The 20,292-nt window shown below is 43.1% G+C and overlaps 1 protein-coding gene across 1 annotated transcript; it reads right to left on the bottom strand.

The window, feature by feature from the left end:
* Positions 1–1,127: 1,127 nt before the first annotated feature.
* LOC103187176 (tryptophan 2,3-dioxygenase) lies at positions 1,128–20,292 on the bottom strand. Its single transcript, XM_007906565.2, has 12 exons — positions 20,158–20,292; positions 18,186–18,279; positions 17,347–17,437; positions 17,139–17,209; positions 13,041–13,168; positions 11,981–12,167; positions 11,140–11,247; positions 10,081–10,192; positions 3,479–3,536; positions 2,356–2,435; positions 2,032–2,122; positions 1,128–1,345 (listed from the first exon to the last, which is right to left on the bottom strand). Exons 1-12 carry the CDS (start codon positions 20,190–20,192, stop codon positions 1,192–1,194), a joined length of 1,209 nt encoding a protein of 402 aa, XP_007904756.2. The 5' UTR covers positions 20,193–20,292; the 3' UTR covers positions 1,128–1,191.

Below are 20,292 nucleotides of genomic sequence, written 5' to 3'. Positions count from 1 at the left end.
GGTTGATCTTTAGGGGAGAGGCAATGGGACGGTTTTGGATCCCATGCAAGTACCACATTGGCATTTCACAGTGGAATATTATTATACCATGAAGCTTAATACCTACAAAACATTACAAAATTTTCCCTACTTTTCGGAGGGAAGGGCACTCCCTCAATTGATCATTATTTTAAATATGAACACAATTTAGCAAAAGTTTCAATTGAAGAACTTGGAAAAAGTAAAATTGTGTGTATTCTTTATCATGTTTCACATAAATAGTTTCATATTTACATGAGGTAATAATAAATAATTTCATGTTAATAATAATAATCCTTGCATTTGATATAGCGCCTTATCAAGTCGTCGAGAGGGGGTTGAGCGACAGAAGGCAAGAGTGAGTGAGGGAGAGAAAGAGAGGGAGCGAGGGAGGTAATGTAAATGGGAATGTAAAGCTTAACATGGGAGTGTATGTTATTTGGTTGTCTGTGCGGGAGAGAGTTTCAATTATAATAAGACACTTTAGTTACTACTCTATCACCTTTAAAAACTTTTACCAATCCAACCCAGAAAGTAAGCGTTTCGCCCACAAAATATAGAATCAATTCACTTTACATTATATTCTGTGAAGCGCTTTGAGACATCTCAAAAATGTGAGACATCTCAAAGACCTGATTAAGGCACTATATCATATGCATGGATTATTATAAGATTAAAACTGCATTTCCACATTTTACTTTCCGATGATTTCTTTGGATTGTTGGAATTTGAACTAAACTAGATTTACTTTACCTCGTTGTCTGTTTGCAATATGCCTGAAAAACTGAACGCAACTATACTGAACGTGATCGCTGGGTTCTATCTAAAGGCTGTATTATCCATTTCATATCTGGGTATAACGTGTGTCTTGTAGCAGCTATTCAAAACTAAAGATAAAATCTAGAACTGAACAGATGTAGGGCCAAGTCACCTTTTGTAACATGTGCACAAAAACAAAGCATAATAACTAGTTTTTCTGGATACTGATAGATGCTGAAGCATAATATGCAGGTCTAATAGCAAAAAATCTTAGCAGACAAAGTACAAACAAAATGTGCTCAGCTGTAATAGATAGTTTTACTTTACAAAATCAACATTCATAACCCTTGTTGCGTGTTCCTTTTTTAATGTATTTTGAGGAAAATATACAGTCATATTTAGTTGATTTTCATGTTAATCAGAGTCCTCACTGCTGAAGTATGAGCTATCGCAGCACTCAACCGTGTGAAGAAATTTGTGGTTTGAAGGGGTCAGCTTTGGAATCCAATGCCTTGGCACCAAGAATGTTGCAAGGTTGAACAGATCGCCAAATACCTTGTATCGATCACTATATTGTTCATTTAAAAATAAGTCAAATTAATAAATATTCATACTGTGTTATTATTACAAATATTATTATAATAAATATTCATACTTGGTTAACCTCCTACCCCTACCCTCCATCGCTCCTGATCCCATCCCCTGGCTCAGGTCAAAAGCCTTGACTGTCCAGCGCCTTGGAACGTCCTCCCAACATGAAAAGAGTGATACAAATGGAATTTGGTGTTGTCATTTATTAAAATTAAACTTAAAGGATGCTGAACTCATTTATGAAGCAGTTTGATAACTAATAGGAGAACGGTAGTGCGGGTATTCCGGAAGGACGAGATCTAGTTGTCCAAAGGACAATTTATAAATTGCCAAACTTTTCTTGTGATTTTGTAAAATGAAAGGCCAGGTTTTTTTTTCGAAGTTACTCCCACCTCCAAATTGAATGGGTACCAAGAGACAGAGGAAGACAGGTATCAACAGCAACAATGCTTTGAATTTGTATCTGCCTTTCACGTCAGGAGGACATACCAAGGCGCTGGTATGGTAAGGATAACATCTCGAAAGATAAAAGGTTAGACTGGATAGGTTTCATTGGTAAAACTCTCACATGCTATAATAAACTTCTCAGAAGCTTTGATCATCACAAAGACAACAACAACACGTCCTTTTGAATCTGAAATAGGAATTGTCCTTTAATCCTACCTCATGGTAGAACGCAAATACTGATAGCCAGAGGATCCACCAGTGCCAAGCTTACTTCCAATCATCCTCTGCACCATGCACACATGGTTGTCTGGAAGAAAAGGGAAAGAAATCTTTTCTTTTAAATGGTTACAGAAGTCTTATTTAAGTGTTTCAAGGTATCTGATCTCCCTGTCTTCTAAACTCTTCAAAATCCCTACCTCTATGGCCATGCCTTTGATCATGTGTTTTACATCATTTCTGTAAAGCACTTTGTGATTTTTGCTTACATGACAGATGTTATAAAAGTATAAGTTGTTGTTGTTGATTCAAGGTTAAACTTACATCTCCATTTAGTTATGAGGGTATCGATATCCATGAGAGAATTCAGTAACTGGAATGGTATCTGGAAGCGTGGTTCTTCTCTGGCAATTAAAAACGCAAAGCAAATTAAACAATAAAATACTATTCCCGGCCAAGTTAATAGACATGTTCCCAGAACTCTGCCAATGCCTGGCTGAGCTGGTAGCACTCTTGATTCAGGGTCAGAAGATGTGGGTTCAAGCCCCATAACAGGACTTTGAGCTCATATTCTAGGCTGACATTCCAATGCAGTGATAGTAGGAGAGATGGATTGTCAGAGGTTCATTTGGACAGCATCTGATCTGCCTGTTCAGGTGGATGTTAAAGATCACAAGGTACTATTCATAAAAGAGAAATGAATTTCTCCCTGTGTCATTATAAAAAATATGATTTACCTCATAGATGTTTGCAGACATTGTTATATTGTTGGTTGCCACATTTACCTACAAATGCACAGGATCTGCACAGAAACCTCTGTGAATCACATTGAGACTTTTTGACATGCTAAAGTTCTATTTCAAAACGGTTCATATAAAAAGCAGTTGGTGATCAATGCAAGGAGCTATGCAGGAGCATTGAGATAAACAGATAACAGCCTGACTGAGATTGGCAACTCAATGTGGTGATAAATTTCAGATTTAAAATGATGTCTGAAACATAAGAAGATTATTTGTTGAACATAATCCCATACTCCTAATACTTCCTTTGTCCTAGCAGAAGAACTAACTAATAGTAAATTCCACCAGATAAAATTGGTCATTCAGTTCATGGCTGTTTGTGGGACATTGTTGTGTCCAAATTGGCTGCCACGTTCACCTACAAATACACAGTCACTACACTTAACAGTAGTGCTCCTGTGAAGAGTTTCAAGATTTTTTCTACAAAGTAATAAGGCCCTATATCAAGTGCAAGAATTATTATTGAAATTGCAAGAATTACTTCCTGGAAATTGACCCCTATGATATCCGAGAAACAGGAAACAGCACCATTTAGATAAAACGTTCATCCCATCAGTCTGGGTAGGAATGAAATCCAGACCCCGAAGGTGAAAGATCACAATGTTCTCAAATAAGTCTCCTCAATGTATTCTCTTGACTCTACTGACCTGTAAAAGTAGATCATAAGAGCTCCCTTCAGTGCCTTATAAGACAGTCTTCGATCACCTGAAGATAAAAAGCACAGCACAAGCAGCCACTGCCAATGAATGAACATGATTGTCAGGGGAATGATGAGGAAAACAGTGCAATTAATCTTGTGTTCATCCTAGCTATTTATTTTTTAACATTTTCTTCCTGAAATAATAACTGCTGGAACTCACTGAATACAGGGCAGGCTTGGGCTGAAATTTCACCTCAGTCTCGATTTATTCTGTTAATATAAAAGTGTATATAATCTGTAAAGTGTTTTGAGACATCCTCCTGATGTGAAAGGCACTATATCTAATGTGAGAATTATTATTACTTTTTTTAATTTCAGTGTACAGAATTTGGTAAATTGTTGAATTTATTTTAACTTTGAAGCCTGTTTCAATAATAATCACTGCATTTGGTATAAGATCTTTCATATCAGGAGGACATTTTTTGTAGTTGCAGCTTAAAAATGCACGATTTGGCCATCTCAGACAGCAAGACTACAGGACAGCAGATGTAAGAAAAGGAAGTATCACGTTGGTGAAGTAGCATTGGGAGTTCCTCTGAGATTGGGGCTGAGCTATATTGTTGAGGACCAGATCAGGAGTAGATTACATGGTTTAGTAAGGGTGGCATATTGCTGATTCTCATTCAGTAAAAGACCACCACTTTTTCAATTCTAATAAAAGTGCAGGATTTGGTGCAGCCCTGATGGTGTAGTGCGGAGTGATCCAACCTATTGGCTGCTGAGGGCCAGGTGACCTATTTGAGAAAAGTCTGCGAGCTGCATAAGCAATATTTTTGTGTTTCCTTTCCAGAAACATAACATGTATTGGTTTATGGAGGGAGTGGGTGGTCCAGATGAAATGGAGGTGGGGGTGGGGTGGTTGGATGCGGCTGCCAGTTGGACCTAACTGGTGTATTGGAGAGAGTTGCAATTGATGGACCAGGAACTCACTAGTTCAAATCCCGGTCCATGCTAAGTTTGTTGATTTGGGGTTTGCATGGAGAAGCTGAATTTGAGCAGGCTTCCCAGGGATAGGGGAGGCTAAAATCAGACAAGGTTACTGCTCCTCATCCCTCTTCAGCACACTCTACTCTTAGTTGTACATGTGTGGCAGCCGGATGACAAGAACTCAGACTTGACTGATGCTTTCTACAGTCAAATGTTCTGCCATCTCTCGGGGCTGAGGCTCACACATGAATAGCCGCTTGAGCCAGATACCAGAGGACAACACGTGCCTATGGAATTGCACTCCAGGAAGAGGAGGCTAAACCAGGAGTAGAGAGGAATTTGCTAATGGAAGAAAGTGACAAAGGATGGTGGGACAGGATACTTTTTTTTAGGATTGGATTTTAACTGATTAAACAAAATAAAAACTGGCCATTGCTACCATTTGCACACAGAAGATACATATTGGCCAACCACTGTGGGTTAATAATTTACTGCCCTTTACGTTAGAGACATGACAGAGATAGTGTCATAATAAGTGAAACTAAATTAATTTGTGTCTTGGTCAGTTTAATAAAGGGATTCACAAACCTTTTAAAACCTCAAAGTTAGTTTCTAGCTACAGTTCTTAACACTTTAGAGCGATTAGGATATGTCATCAAGAATTTGTTTTCCAAATTGAGATTCTTGTTTGCAAATATTTCCTCAAGTCACAAAGTACATTGACATTGATGATGCACAGTATTAGATAGTGATCTTCCAGACTACTATTTGTTCACATGATGAATATTACCAGTCACAGTAATGTAAGGAACTTTGGGTCAAAGTATGACTTTGAATTGTTAATTACAATAGCAGCAGTTGAAATCCATCAAATTCCATATTATAGATTGTCTCAAAGAGTGCTAAATGTGCACATTTCAATCGAACTTAAGTGAAAATTACGATTTGCATTTTCACAATACTCAGGCTCATTCCAAGTTAAGAGTTATTGATTGGGTAAATATTTACAATGTTCTATTCCACTGCCAATGTTAGCTGAAAACAATATGGCTCTTTTACAAATATTTTGTAACTTAGTATTGCATGTAAATCTGCATATTATTGCAGATTTCAATCTTCCCTTCCCCATTCCCTCTATGGAATAACAAAGCCATTCCAATTATGTTACACTTGATCTCTATTACAGCAATATTAGTTATAAACCTTCAGCAAGGGTGAGCCCTTTGCTCAAACCTCACAAGAATGGAAATTCAAGCAGTTGTCCCCTAAACAATATTGAGCCAGGTCTTGCCCCCCCAAAAAACTACAGTAGAAATGAAGTAAGCTAATGTAAAGTCGCGGAGCTGGAGGAAAGCAGAGCAGGTCATGGCACAGATGTCAGGTAGAAAGGACAGTTGAGGTGTCAAACAAGATGCCAAGGTTCCAGACTGGCTCAGTGAGGTGGAGTGTGCATCCCTGGATCGTGATGCTGTCTACCTCTAGCCCCCACAGCCTCCTGCACTAATGTCCCACTAATCCACTGCCTCTCATCTTAGCGTGCGCATCTTGGCTGCCGCCCCTGACCCGAGCTGGCTCTCCCTCAAAATGCCCCCCTCCCTCAACTCTCCCGCTCTGTCCTGCTCTCTCTCCGCCCTCCTCACCTCCTATCTCTGCTTGACCCCCCACTGCCTCCCTCTACACCAGCCTGGGAATCCTCATCCGGGCTCATCGTGGCACTCAGTGTTGGCTGTCCAGCAGCAGCTACATCGGCTGCCCCACTCCCCACTACCGCTGCAAACCACCCCGGACCCAGACCCCAGGGGCTAACCTCTTCTCCCTCATCCGCATCACCACCCTCCCTGCCAACCAATCCACTACACCTTCCCATCTTATACACCCCCCTGCTTACTGTCCACTCCGCATTGGCCTTCAAAACGTCCGCTCCATCTGCAATAAGATCCTGACTATATTTAAGACATTTAAGATTCTGCCAGTTTTTTTAAATGATTTTTCATAAAGTTGAACTTTACTCAGCAAAATCTTATAAAATGAGAATCATGATTAACCTTCACTTTTCTCTTAAAAGTAAAAAATTAAACTGCACACAATTGGGTATCAATGTCTGCAAGATTCATTACCATACAAAACAGAAAAATTGTTAATATTGCCAAATACCAATGTTTATGTTTATAATGTTTATGGCGCTCGTGGAAACCTGGACCACCCCAGGTGACACCTTCCCCCTCACTGAGGCCACACCAACCCGTTACACCTACCACCATGCCCCACACCCCAACTGTTGTGTTGGTGGTGTGGCCCACCTCTCCAAGGCTTCACTTGCCCTATCCCTCTACTCCACCAGCTCATTACGCTGTTTTGAACACCTTACACTCTACCATCCCTCCCACCTCTCACTAAAAATTCTCCTAATTTACCGCGCCCAAAATCCTCCCCCACCTTCATCTCTGACATCTCCACCTTCCTTGCTTCCCTCTGCCTCTGCTCCTAGGTGATTTCAACTTCCACTTCATCCCCCCTTGCTCCACCTCCTCAGACTTCTCCTCTCTCCTCACTTCTCTCAAACTCTCCTTCCACATCCACTCTGCTACCCACACCCACGGTCACCCGCTCAACTTGGTGATTACTCGGGGCCTCAGTGTCTCGGAAGTCACTATCACTGACAAGGCCATCTCTGAGCACCATTTCATCTCCCTCAACTCCTATATCCCTCTCCCCACTGCCTCGAAACCTATCATCATCTTCTACTGTGGAAGAAGATCTCCCCGCAATCCCTCTCCGTTGCCCTCGAGTTCTCTGAACTCCTCCCCCTCTGGCCCACCTCTCGCACTAACCCACTCGCTGCGCTTACTCTTCTCCACAGCACCCTCTCCACCACACTCACCGCCCTTGCCCCCCTCACCTCCCAAACTGCCTCCTATTCCCAATCCTCATCTTGGTTCACAAGGGCCTGGTGCGGTCAGCCGAACGTACTTGGCTCAAATCTGGCCTAACGGTCCACCGGCACATCTGGCTGGACCTCATCAAAACCTATTGCTCCGCTCTCGCCTCAGCCAAATCATCCTTCTATTCCAGGTTAATCCTGGAGTCGAAGGGCAACCTCAGGCTCCTGTTCTCCACCACCAATCGGATCCTCTGCCCTCCCTGCCATGCCTCGCAGATTTTTTCCGCCGACTCCCACTTCGAGGAAATGCTGGACTTCCTCGAGTCCAAAATCGAGGAAATCCGCTCAGCTGCCATTGCTCTTCCAACTTCCACCCCCTCCCTACCCCCCTCACATCGACCACTACCCATCACTCCTTCCACACTTTTGAACCTGTCACCCCCTCCTCTATCATCACCACCATATCCTCCATGAAGCCCATCACCGGTTCCCTCGACCCCATCCCCACCCTTCTCCTTAAATAATAATAATAATAATAATCCTTGCATTTGATATAGCGCTTTTCACGTCGGGAGGACGTCCCAAAGCGCTTCACAAAACACACTGTAAAGTGAATTGACTGAATATTTGTGGGCGAACGCGGCAGCCAATTGCGCACAGCAATGTCCCACAAACAGTCGTAGATTTAAAATGACCAATTTATTATTTTTTGGGGGGTTTTGGAGGGATTATTATTAGGCGTGTGGAGTAAGGAAACTTGCCCAAGGTTTCGCACTGCCGGGAATTGAACTCAGGTCTCTCGCTTGCAAAGCGAGTGCTCTAACCACTGAGCTACAGGACTCCACTGTAGCTCCACCTCCTTGCCCCACTACTCGCTGACATCATCAACCTCTCCTGTCATCTGGCACTGTTCCTTCCCCCTTCAAAACAGTTACTATCACCCCCACCTTGAAGAAACCTTCCCTTGACCCATCACAGCTATCCAGCTACCGGCTCATCTCCCACCTCCCTTTTCTGGTTGAGGTCCTTGAGAGAGCCGTTCCCTCCCAGCTTCGCTCTTTCCTCTCCTCCCACTCCCTCCATGAGCCCCTCCAATTGGGTTTCCATGCTGCCCATAGTACGGAAACTGCTCTGGTCAAGGTCACAAATGACATCCTGACCATGTGTGACCAGGGTTCCCTCTGCCTCCTCGTCCTCTTTGACACCGTGGACCACTCAATCCTCATCCATCGCCTCTCCTCCCACCTCAACCTTCAAGGTTCTGTCCTTGACTGGTTCAGGTCCTATCTTTCACACCGCCTCCATTTCGTCTCTGCAAACGGCTTCTCTTCCAGCCCCCGCAGCGTCTCGTGCGGTGTTCCTCAGGGCTCTGTCCTCAGTCCCCTCCTCTTCACCCTCTACATGCTCCCCTATGGTGACATCATCCGCAGACATGGGATAAATTTCCACATGTATGCGGATGACACCCAACTCTATCTCTCTGCCTTTACCCTGAACTCCAGGACTACTGGTGCCCTGACTGACTGCCTATCCGACATCACTGGATGAGGAACAACTTTCTCCAACTGAACGTCAGTAAGATTAAGGCTCTTCTGATTGGCTCGTGCCAGCACTTCCGCACCTCGGACGCTGGCAGCATCAGCCTCCATGGCTGCACACTCAACCTCACTAAGCCAGTCAGGAACCTGGGTGTCTTGTTTGACCCTGAAATGTCCTTTCTCCCCCACATCTGCACCATGACCGGCACTGTCTACCACCACCTCCACAACATTGCCAGACTCCGCCACTGCCTCAACCCTCAGGTTGCTGAAACCCACCTACGGATTCGTCACATCAAGTCTCGATTATGGAAACTCCTTCCTCAACGGCCTTCCCAGCTCTTCCCTTCACAAGATGCAGATCATCCAAAACTCTGCAGCTCATGTACTCTCACGCACCAGGTTCCATGACCCCATCAATCCCACCCTCTCCCGACTCCACTGGCTCCCCATCCCTCAGAGGATCAAATTCAAGATCCTCGTCCTCACTTTCAAGGCATCCATGGCCTTGCCCCTTCCTACCTCTCTAACCTGCTGACTCTCTACCAACCTGCACACTCCCTCTGTTCTGCAGGCTCTGGCCTGCTCCATGTCTCCTGCCCAACCATCGGTGGCCGGGCTTTTAGCCTCTCTGCCCCCATGATCTGGAACTCCATCCCATAGTCCCTTCTCCTTGCTTCCTCCCTTGTTTCCTTCAAGGCTGTTATCAAAACCCTCCTCTTCGATTATGCCTTCAGATGCCCTCCCACCTCTCTGCCTTCCTTCAACCCTCCCCCACCCCTCCCCCATGCTCGGATCTTGACCTCTGACTGTCCAGTGCAGTCAACAAAATGTAATTTTGTTGTTGTTGTGTTGCTGTGAGCGCCTGAGTTGTGGAGGTGCTAATGGGAGCAAATCAGGAGGGCCTTCGTCTTGTTGATGTTCAACTGTAGAAAGTTAGCTATCATCTAGGATGATGTCTGTCAGACATTGTGTCAGGACTGCGGTGGTCCTAGAGTCTGGAGTGAACAGAGTCCATTGCACATGGTCAGCAAACCTTCATGTAATATGAAGTAAAAAAGTCAAGTCATTCTTGAAGCAAGAATGCACTGGCAAAGTTCCACCACTCTGGTCTTAAACTATTCATTTCACTACACTGCTCTTATTAACAAGTTCCAAAATAAGCACAGTTGACTCATTTTTATAAAATGGAGACTTGTGTACCTTTACTCAGTAGATGTTCATGGCGTTTCTCATCAAACAGAGCTGTAAGCACTTCTTTTTTTCTGTTGAGTTCCTCCAACTGCTCTTCCTTCTCCTCAGAATCAGGCTTTGACTATGGAAAACCAAAGAGATTGCATTGCTAATTTCTTTGCTGGTTGAACTCTGAATATCTTTTACAACTTTCAAAATAGTTTCTCTTCAAATACCTGCAAATCCAATTTCAAAGCAAATTTTCTATCACAATGACTCCCCAAAACAGTGTTTTTTTACTTTTCTTCCCATTAGTATGGATTCCTATTTCTGGCCTGACTTCTTGTTGTTGGAGTTTGATTTCACGGGGTGTTAGTTTCCCTTCAGTACAATGCTAAGTGGCCATTATCCATGTATGAGCCTTGACAGTGAGTGTCAGCAGGCCATTCACCAGCTGACTGAGACCAGCAAACTTAACCATTGACTAGGATTCAAATCAGCGAGTCCCAATTCATAAGCTACAGCTCGATTTACTATACCACCCTCGCACTTCACCAAAATAAGTTACAATAAAAATACAACACAAAATTACATTTGTATAGTGCCCTTCACATAGGGAGGATGTCCCAAGGCACTGGAAATTCTTTCAAATAAATACATTTTATTTACTCAGTTATGTTATCTTGTTTGCACTAAATGCTGTTTCACACAGCCCAATGATTCAATTAATCAAATGTCTACTCAGTGTAAAATTGAGCCTTGGCTGGGGCAAGGCAGCAGAATAGAAAGCCATAGGTTTAAATATGCAAAGTGCCATTTCATGACAGACACAGGTACTATTTCTTTATCCAGAGATTAATTAGCAACTGGAACAGGTTATTAGGAAGGGTGGTTGATAAGAGCTCATTTCTGTAATGAGAGAATAGAGTGGGTAAGATCATAGGGCCTTCTTAATCCAAACCAATCTTGTGATTGTATGACTAGGGAGCAGAATGCATTTAGGAATACCATATTTTTCTATGTTAAAGGTGAATACGTTAACATGTGACAATGCTGCTCTATGATATGTCTTCAGATGGTGATGTGTACCTGAACTTCAGCATAATTTCCCCTCAGGCCAATGTCAATGTTGGTATTCAGTTTACCCCAGAAATCAAATCCATCAGGCTCAAGTCCAGGCGTTCGTTCCAGCCATTGCTTTAAAATATTACAACAAAAACAAGATTACATTTGTATAGCGCCTTTCACGTCGGGAGGACATCCCAAGGCATTAAGAATTAAAATATGATTGAAAACTAAGTGAAGCAACATTTAAAAAAAATCCCCAAACTAGGTAGGAAAGCAAGAAGTTACATTGAAACTTGAACATTGCTGGGGTGAAATGGTGATCTGTGATGTGTTAACCAAAACATTGTTGGCAATACGACTCGACTTTGCTGTTCAAGGATCACATAGTGTTAGGTCCAATGTTGTCCCAAAGTGCACATTGGACTTGCTAGCCCATGGATTTGGACTGTTGGGTAATGTGATATGAGTGTCAGTCAATAGTATGTAAATGATTACAGTCCAGAACCATAATAATTCTGCAGACTGATAGATTAATCTGATGCATGACGTGTGCTTCAGTCCAATCCATGTGACAGACTTGGAGAGCCGGTGACATTGGGCTTAACACAACATATATTGATAACATAGCTTACGAATAGGGAAACTTTATTTCTTTTAAAAAGAGAATCCCATGTCCTTCACTGCAAAATGATAATTTAGCTCCATGACAACTTTGTAAAGAATCCACAGCTTCAAGCCCAGACTCTGCTGCTCACTAAACTGACATTATCTTATTCGTTGTCTTGTACTCAAAATCTGTAACAGAAAGGCTTTTTATCACAGTTACTAAGCTGAATACTATTTAAGGGGTCATGTCAGGTACCTCGACAAGCTGTACTAGTGTTGGTTCTTGCTCAGATAAAAGGAGCAGTTCATTCTCCTTCCCTTTGAAGTTGTCCCTGTAGTGCTTTCTACTGTAAGGAACTCGCAAGCTCTCAAGAACTCCAATCTTATTCTCCATCAAGCGAAACTGCATACTCTGAAATCCGGATGCAGGGACTAAATAATTCCTTTACAATTGAGGTAATAGGAAACAATTAGTTTTGAAAGCAGCCAACTTCAGTCATCTAGTTCTGTTACACATATATTTCTGAGCAAATTATATTTCAGAATTAAGATGCATCGTTCATACTTCCAGGACAGTATATGTTTAAAGTACAGAAGGAGGCCATTTACTCCACTGTGCCTTTGCGAGTCCCCTCCCCATTAGAGCTATTCTAATAGGGATATTAGGGGAATATTCATATTCCCTTTCATTTCCCCCTTCCCTTTATTATTTTCCACAATATTTATCCACTACCATTTTGGTGAGGCCTCTGTGTATAGTGGCTTCGAACCCTCTCCCTTTTTTGACCCAGTAAAAAGAACCCATCATCCAAACCATCATCCAAATTAAAACTGAATTTACACATTTTCTCCAATGTAATGCAATCTTAAATGTTAAGACAAAATGGTCTTATCAGTAAGGTTGCCAGTTTTGGATTTGTTGGCTAATTTTGATGGATAGTATTTTTTTTATTTCTTAGTGATCTTTCCGACTACAAAATACTTATATTAAGAAGTTGCAAGATTGCCAGGATATCAATTCCTGTGTGAAGCATGTGAGTGCAAGGCACAGAATAGTATCTCCAATGTCAGCACGCAGGAAGTGACAGCTGAAAACCTTATGACCAGGAAGTCAGCTTTCTTTGTAGTTTAAGCAATTAAAAAAATGCTAAAGAAATCCAATGGGAATTACATTTCCTTGAATTGGAGAAAATTATTTTTACCGATTAAAAATTGGAAACCAGCAAGCCTACTTATAGGACTTGTAGACTACCTGTAGACTAAATAGAACTCGGGGCTTTTTGTATGTCAGCTTCCTCTCCTGAAGTTTTCCTCACCTGAAATCAAAGAAATCCAATGCCGTCATTGTTTCCATAACCGCAAACTGGTCCACCAAGAGTTTAAGGATTACAGCAATGCGATGGATTCTCGAAACCACTTTCAACATATTTCTTTCATCTCTCACCTGCAACACAATGTTTCACAGTTTGGGAGTTGACCAGATTGCCTACATATACTCACTCACTATACTTTACATTAAAAGTCCTGTAGCTCAGTGATTAGAGCACTCTCCAGCAGCCGAGGGGACCTGGGTTCGATTCCCAGACAGGGCGTTTCCTTACTCCACATGCCTCTGTTTATATAGCAGTAAGTAGGAGGAACCCTGTTGTTAGTCGATTGGCGGATAGCTTTTCCATGTGTAATAATCCCTTAAAAATATAACAGTAATAATTAGGTCATGCAATCCACGAATGCTTATGGGATACAGCTGTGTGCAATTAGTTGCCTCCTTTCACCCACAAAATGTAGTCAATTCACTTTGGAGTACATTCTGTGAAGCGCTTTGAGATGTCTCGAAGATGTGATAAAGCAATATAACAAATGCAAGGATAATTATTGTTATTATAAATGCATGGCTAAAAATAGCAATCCTTTTCTCTATGTCTTTATGAAGGCATTTCCCATTATATATATTTAGTGTAAATAATCACTGTTTTTAATGATTACTAGACCCCATTATAGGTTCTACAGAAAAATTATTGAAGTAGGTAGTTAACAACTGGAACAGGTTACCAAGAAGGGTAGTTGAGGCTGGGACACTGTCGGCGTTTAAAAAACAGCTTGATGCTGTGATGGGGGAGTTGATAGGGTGGATATTCTGGAAAATTGAGAACAGATGGGTCAAAGGACCTTCTTCATCCAAATCGGTTTTGTGATCTTGTAATCTATTTTGGAATACAACAACAACAACAACAACAAGATTCCATTTATAGAGCGCCTTTCACGTCAGGAGGACGTCCCAAGGCGCTGCACAGTTGGGTCATGACCCGAGCAGGGGGGAAATGGTCAGGGTGAGGGGAGGGAAGGGAGGGAGAGAGGAGGGGGGAAATGGTCAGGGTGAGGGGAGGGAAGGGAGGGAGCGAGGAGGAGGAAGAGAGTCGAGAGGGGAGCTGAAGGCACGGTCAAAGAGAAAGGTTTTGAGACCGGCCTTGAAGGAGGAAAGGGAGGAAGCAAGGCGAAGGCACTGGGGGATGGAGTTCCAGAGCCTCGGGGCTGAGAGGCTGAAGGCCCGACCACCGATAGTAGGGCGGTTGGGGCAGGGGACGTGGAGCAGACCGGAGCCAGAGGAACGGAGGGTACGGGCAGGTAGGTAGGGGGATAGTAGGTTGGAGAGGTAGGAGGGAGCAAGGCCGTGAATGGCCTTGTAGGTGAGGATGAGGATCTTGAAATCAATCCTCTGGGGGATGGGGAGCCAGTGGAGGCGAGCGAGGGTGGGAGTGATGTGGTCCCGAAGCCTGGTGCGGGACAGTACACGAGCTGCAGAGTTCTGAATATACTTGGCTGGACACAGTGCTTTATCTGCCTGGGTGGCATATACTATGTATGATATCTCATTGGACCAATTGTTACTTCTCACACCTTTTTTTGCTAGAAAATATTTTTTTTCTCAATGAAATCGTAGGTATAAAGCTTTGGGCTAAAATGACAAAAAAATTGTGTATATCAGAACAGCGCAAATGGTTCCGGATTTGCATTTGCCTTGGCTGCCTATCCCAGAGAAAATCGATTTCAAGATCCTCACCCTTGTATTCAAGTCCCTGCACTCCTCTGCACCCCCGTACCTCTCTGACCTCCTCTCTCCTCAAAACAGTACCCATTGCCTTTATTCCTCCGGATCTGGCCTCCTCCTCGTCGTCCGAGTCCTCCGCTCCACCCTCAGTGGCTGTGCCTTCAGCCACTATGCCCCGAGGCTCTGGAACCGCCTTCCTCACTTCCTTTGTCTCGCTCCCTCCCTTCCCATTTTCAGGTCTCTGCTGAAGATCTTTCTTTTCGACCGCGCCTTTGGTCACCTCCCTCCCCCTCCCCTGGCTCGGTCCCGGGATCCGTTACTATAAAGCACTCTGAGACTCCGTCCGGCGTGGAGGGTGGTATATAAATCCAAGTTGTTGTTGGTGGTGGTATTTTATTCTTGTCTTCATTATGCAGTAATTAACTGCTGTAACACACGTTATGTAAAAGCGCACTATTTATTAATAAATTAGAAATTAATAAATGAGGAGAAATTTCACCTTGGTCTGAATTAATTCTTATTCATTTTAATAATATTCTTTACATGTGTTACAGCACCTTTCACAGCGGGAGAACATCTCAAAGTGCTTCACAAGCTTTAATGTCAAGTGCAGGGAATGTGCACTTTGCAGGCAAATGTGGCAGCAATTTGTACAAAGCAATGTCCACAAATAGCATGAAGTAAATGACCAATTTTGACTCTATTTTCTTAACATTTCAGACAGTCTAGAATTTGGCAAATTGTATAATTCAGTCCTCTTTATACTAAAATCAAACATAACACTGATCCAATTTAAACAGGCTGAAGGGAAAAATTCCATGCTGGTGGTGAGGGGCAAAGGCATAAAATGATTATAGTGTGCTAATTATTACTGGAGATAATTATCAGAATGGATGCCACAATTTACCCTAATGTATAGGTGCTGGGGGTTCACCCACTTGAAGTACAAGGGTGCTGTGCACCTGCTGGTGGTGCAATTGGCTACTCACAGCACCCAGGGCAAGTGCAAACACAAACAGTGAGGGGGCCGGGCTGGCACACAGTGAGGGGGCCGGACTGGCACGGACACAGTGAAGGGGCCGGTCTTGCACACAGTGAGGGGGCCGGGCTTGCACACAGTGAGGGGGCCGGGCTGGCATGAACACAGTGAGAGGGCCGGGCTGGCATGGACACAGTGAGGGGGCCGGGCTGGCATGGACACAGTGAGGGGGCTGGGCTGGCATGAACACAGTGAGAGGGCCGGGCTGGCATGGACACAGTGAGGGGGCCGGGCTGGCACGGACACAGTGAGGGGGCCGGGCTGGCATGGACACAGTGAGGGGGCCGGGCTGGCACGGACACAGTGAGGGGGCCGGGCTGGCATGGACATAGTGAGAGGGCCGGACTTGCACACAGTGAGGGGGCTGGGCTGCCATGGATACAGTGAGAGGGCCAGGCTGGCATGGACACAGTGAGGGGGCCGGGCTGGCACGGACACAGTGAGGGGGCCGGGCTGGCATGGACATAGTGAGAGGACCGGGCTGGCATGGACACAGTGAGGGGACCAAGCTTGCACACAGTGAGGGGCTGGGTTGGCACACAGGGGCAATGAGGGTCGGAAGAGCAGGGCTCGGGATTCTGGCATGAGAAGAGGAGAACAGAAGAGCGTGACCCGAGGTACTGGCACAGAGGGACACAGCCCCTCCCCCAGCATCCTCTTGTCTCCCCCAAACAACACCCCCTAGCCAGCGTCACAGATACCCACTCAGCCATCACCCATCCAACAGCCCCTGTCATACCTCCCAGCCATGCCCCACACTGTCATACCTCCCACTCCCCGCACTATTACTCCCTCCCACCTATTACCACCGCCATAGTCAGAAGCTGGCGTGATAATAAATAATTTATCATTCAGCACCACTACACAAGTTGTTCCAGCATCATTGCCCCCATTGCTTATTAATACAAATAACAAAATAAATGTACAATATTTCCATGTGTTTGTTATGCAACGATGGACTGCTTTATACATACAAAGCTCCTGTGCATATTACAGTGTATTATGGCACTAATCTTGCTTACTTAGGGATTAATAATAATCCCTTCAAAAACCAAAAACAATAATTAAATTGGTCATTTTCAATCTACGACTGTTTGTGGGACATTTCTGTGCGCAATTGGCTGCCGCATTCGTCCACAAATATACAGTCAATTCACTTTACAGTGTGGTCTGTGAAGCGCTTTGGGACATCCTCCCGACGTGAAAAGCGCTATATCAAATGCAAGGATTATTATTATTATTATTATTATTACTCCTCTATCTCAGCATTTAAGTGTCTTAAATTAGAACTCATAGCAGTGATCTTTAATAAAATGCAGTACCCACCTGCCCATACTGGAATATTTCTCGAACTGAATCCAGTTCCCAAAGAATCTGCTTGAACCACAATTCATAAGCTGCCATTTATGTAAAAAAAAGTAATTTCTTCAATTAATCTGCATGAATAATTTGTTCAATCAGTAACACACGTTTCTCCCAACCATGATACTGCTAAATGTCGAATTATTTTCTGTTATTTATCCAGCAATCTCACCTTGGTGGGTAATGATGAAAAGATGTTCATCGTGTACCATATTTCCTTTCTTCACACTTTCTAGTTCCTGTGCATTGATTATTTTATCCAGCTTTAAAAGAGAAAGCATGTAAGTTACATTGGAGCTTGGAGCCATAACTTGTCTATTTTCCCATTGCAAATATTCACATCATCCTATTGCCTATTCTTCATTAGAGTGGTCAGTGGTACATTGCACTATACTGTTATAAGTCTGTTAGCCTGGCTCAATGGTGGCGCTCTCACCTCTGAGTCAGAGGGCTATGGGTTCAGGCCTCATGTCGGGACTTGCAATCATGTAGTTTGAGCTGAGACTCTGGTGCATTACTGGGAGGTGTTGCCTTGTTGGGGTGTCATTTTTCGGATGGGACATTAGACCGAGGTCTTGTCTGATTGTTCGGGTGGACATTGAGGATCTTGTGTTACTGTCTGAAAAAAAGAAGGGAGGTTTCCCGGTGTCCTGGCCAACAAATCCCCAAAAGAGTTGGCCGCTAACTGCATGGCTGTTTGTGGGATATTGCCATGCACAGCTGTCTGTTGGTTTTCGACCACTGAATGAACAGTCAATCCACAGTACATCCTGTGAAGTGCTTTGAGATGTTTCGACAATGTGGTAAATCTATATCAAATCCAACGATTATTATTATTATTATTATTATTATTATTATTATTATATCAAGTACAAATATTATCTTATTCTTAGATTCAACAGCCTCCTGTAGCAAATTATTTCCATGTGCCTTTAGGATGTTAACATTTGAAGATAATTCTTTGGAGTTAAAAAAGAACAGGTAGCCATCAGATCAAAGCCCAGAACTTACCTGCAGATATTCCCCATATAATATTCCTCTCTTACTGGCTTTGTTTGTTCCAGCTTGTGATGCATCACCTTTATCACCTGATGGAGATTTGTGTCTGAAAGAAAAGTCCATTGATTTAGAACAGATGTAACAGATGTACAGCAAGAAAGCATAATTCTTTCCATCGTGGCTGTGGTTTCAGCAAAATAGTTATATCCAAGAATTTCTCCCCTCAGATGCTGTTCCCAATTGTGGGGATCAGCATTTGAGTGAGGCTAAAAATAGGAGAGTGACTTAACTCATTTGAGTGATAGGGGTATCAAAGTGAACAGCCAACCACTTTTCCAATAAATGTAGAAATGTATTGAAGACTACAAATGATATCACAGTATAACTGATCAATCCATTGGTGGGTAAGTATGAAGGTAACACTGAACAACTATATAGAGTACACATAGCCAAAAGCAAACAAAATGGTAGTTCCCAGGTAGGGTGTATGACTCTGTGTTCCAGGCTTCTTAAGATATTTTGTGTAGGTGTGTTAGAATATACACTTTTTGTATACTGCTAGAATCATAATAGATGTTGTGAATGGGTTAACTTTTAAGTTAAGTGTGGGGGACAACTGGACTGACAGTCATGGGATAGAACACATCTGGTTTTCTCTGTTTTTGAAAGAATAACGGACAGTAGCAGGGGGTCACCTCTTATCAGTAAATGACAACAAGCCCACAGAGGTAATGGTCCAAGGTACCAGTTGACACAGGATCTCGACTGAGCAATAAGTCGCTAGATTCTGACAGGGCCAACCGACAGAAGGCAACCCTCAAGAATAGCAACTAATGAGCAAGTTGCTTAAACTAGAGGACCTTGGTACCATCCCGGGATACTGATAAGAAATAACCAGTCACTTAAAAGGAATGTACTAATGATTCCGCACCACAAAACAATGAGCACCAGATACAGCCTTAAACTAATCAATCCTCTATCTTAGACAATTAGATCAGATAACAGGGATCTTAAGGACAATGTGTATGTGTGCTGAGGCACGTATACCTAGCATGATTTCGACCAGGTGATCTAATGTCCGCACCATGATTGGATGAACGTTGGTATAAGAGTTCCAATAACTTTGTGTATGGGGCTGTCCCTGGTCGCGGAGACAAGGATACGGGAGATGGGGCCATCCTGGGCTGCGGAGACAAGGGTACGGAGATGGAAGACTGAGAGCTGGAAACACTAAGACCAAGGATATCAGATGGAAGATTGAAAGCTGTAAGCAAGAAGACTGAAAGCATGAAGAATCAAGCTTGTGTGCTGTAAAGACACAGTGTTGAGCTTGAGATATCTACGGTGGTATTATTCAGTTATAAGATCTGTTGATTGTACCGGCCTTTGGTCTGACCCATCGGGATATTGGGGAATAATGAACGAATAATAATAAAACAGTCTGATATCTGGTTAAAAGAATTAGCGTTATTTCCTTACAGATTTGGCTGATTTTATTTTCTAACAGGTGTTTCCTAGACGCCTGGACTTTATTGACCTGCCAACTGTGCGTCAATCTACATTCCATATTGGATCCTTTGGTTGCAAACAAAGCTGCAATGGGTACAGCTAGTGTCTGATATAACGCCTTAACACATCATTGAAATGTCTCAAAGCGTTTCACAAGAATTGTGCTCTGGTGGGTATTTGTAGACAAACACTGTGGCATATTAATAAGATTATTAATTGATTAATCAGCGCTTTGGGACGTCCTCCCGATGTGAAAGGTGCTAAACAAATGTCATTTTGCATTGTATTGGAATATAGAGAATCTTTGCACATCACACTGATATTTCCTACCACGCTGATTTTCAGGATATTTACAGTATTTACTCACTAGCATGCAGAACCAAGAAATAACTAATGCTGTAAATGTGTGTGCAAATACTTTAGGTTTCTGAAATTAAAAATCTCAAGAAGTCAAGTTTGAAAATAAATGACTTACAAGAATTTTCTTCCTGAGAACGGACAGCCACTCATGGTTTTCTCAGTATCTTCAGTCCCACGTTGAATTTCTGGTGCTTGTCTTATTTCTCCACAGTTTCTTTGCCACTGGTTGAAAACTATCTCTTTTAAAAAG

This window comes from Callorhinchus milii, unplaced genomic scaffold, assembly GCF_018977255.1.
Source record: "Callorhinchus milii isolate IMCB2004 unplaced genomic scaffold, IMCB_Cmil_1.0 Scaffold1, whole genome shotgun sequence".
Classification (NCBI taxonomy): domain Eukaryota; kingdom Metazoa; phylum Chordata; class Chondrichthyes; order Chimaeriformes; family Callorhinchidae; genus Callorhinchus; species Callorhinchus milii.
Note: the sequence above shows the minus strand (reverse complement) of the source record. Positions and strands in the feature narration are given on the sequence as shown.

Excerpts from the sequence above, each read along its gene's own strand:
- LOC103187176 (XM_007906565.2), bottom strand. The coding sequence starts at position 20,192 with ATGAGTGGCTGTCCGTTCTCAGGAAGAAAATTCTT. Across the intron at positions 3,537-10,080 it reads TGAACATCTACTGAGTAAAG|GTGATCGAAGACTGTCTTAT; the intron begins GTACACAAGTCT and ends TTTTATCTTCAG. Across the intron at positions 1,346-2,031 it reads TATTTGCGTTCTACCATGAG|TGATCGATACAAGGTATTTG; the intron begins GTAGGATTAAAG and ends TGAACAATATAG.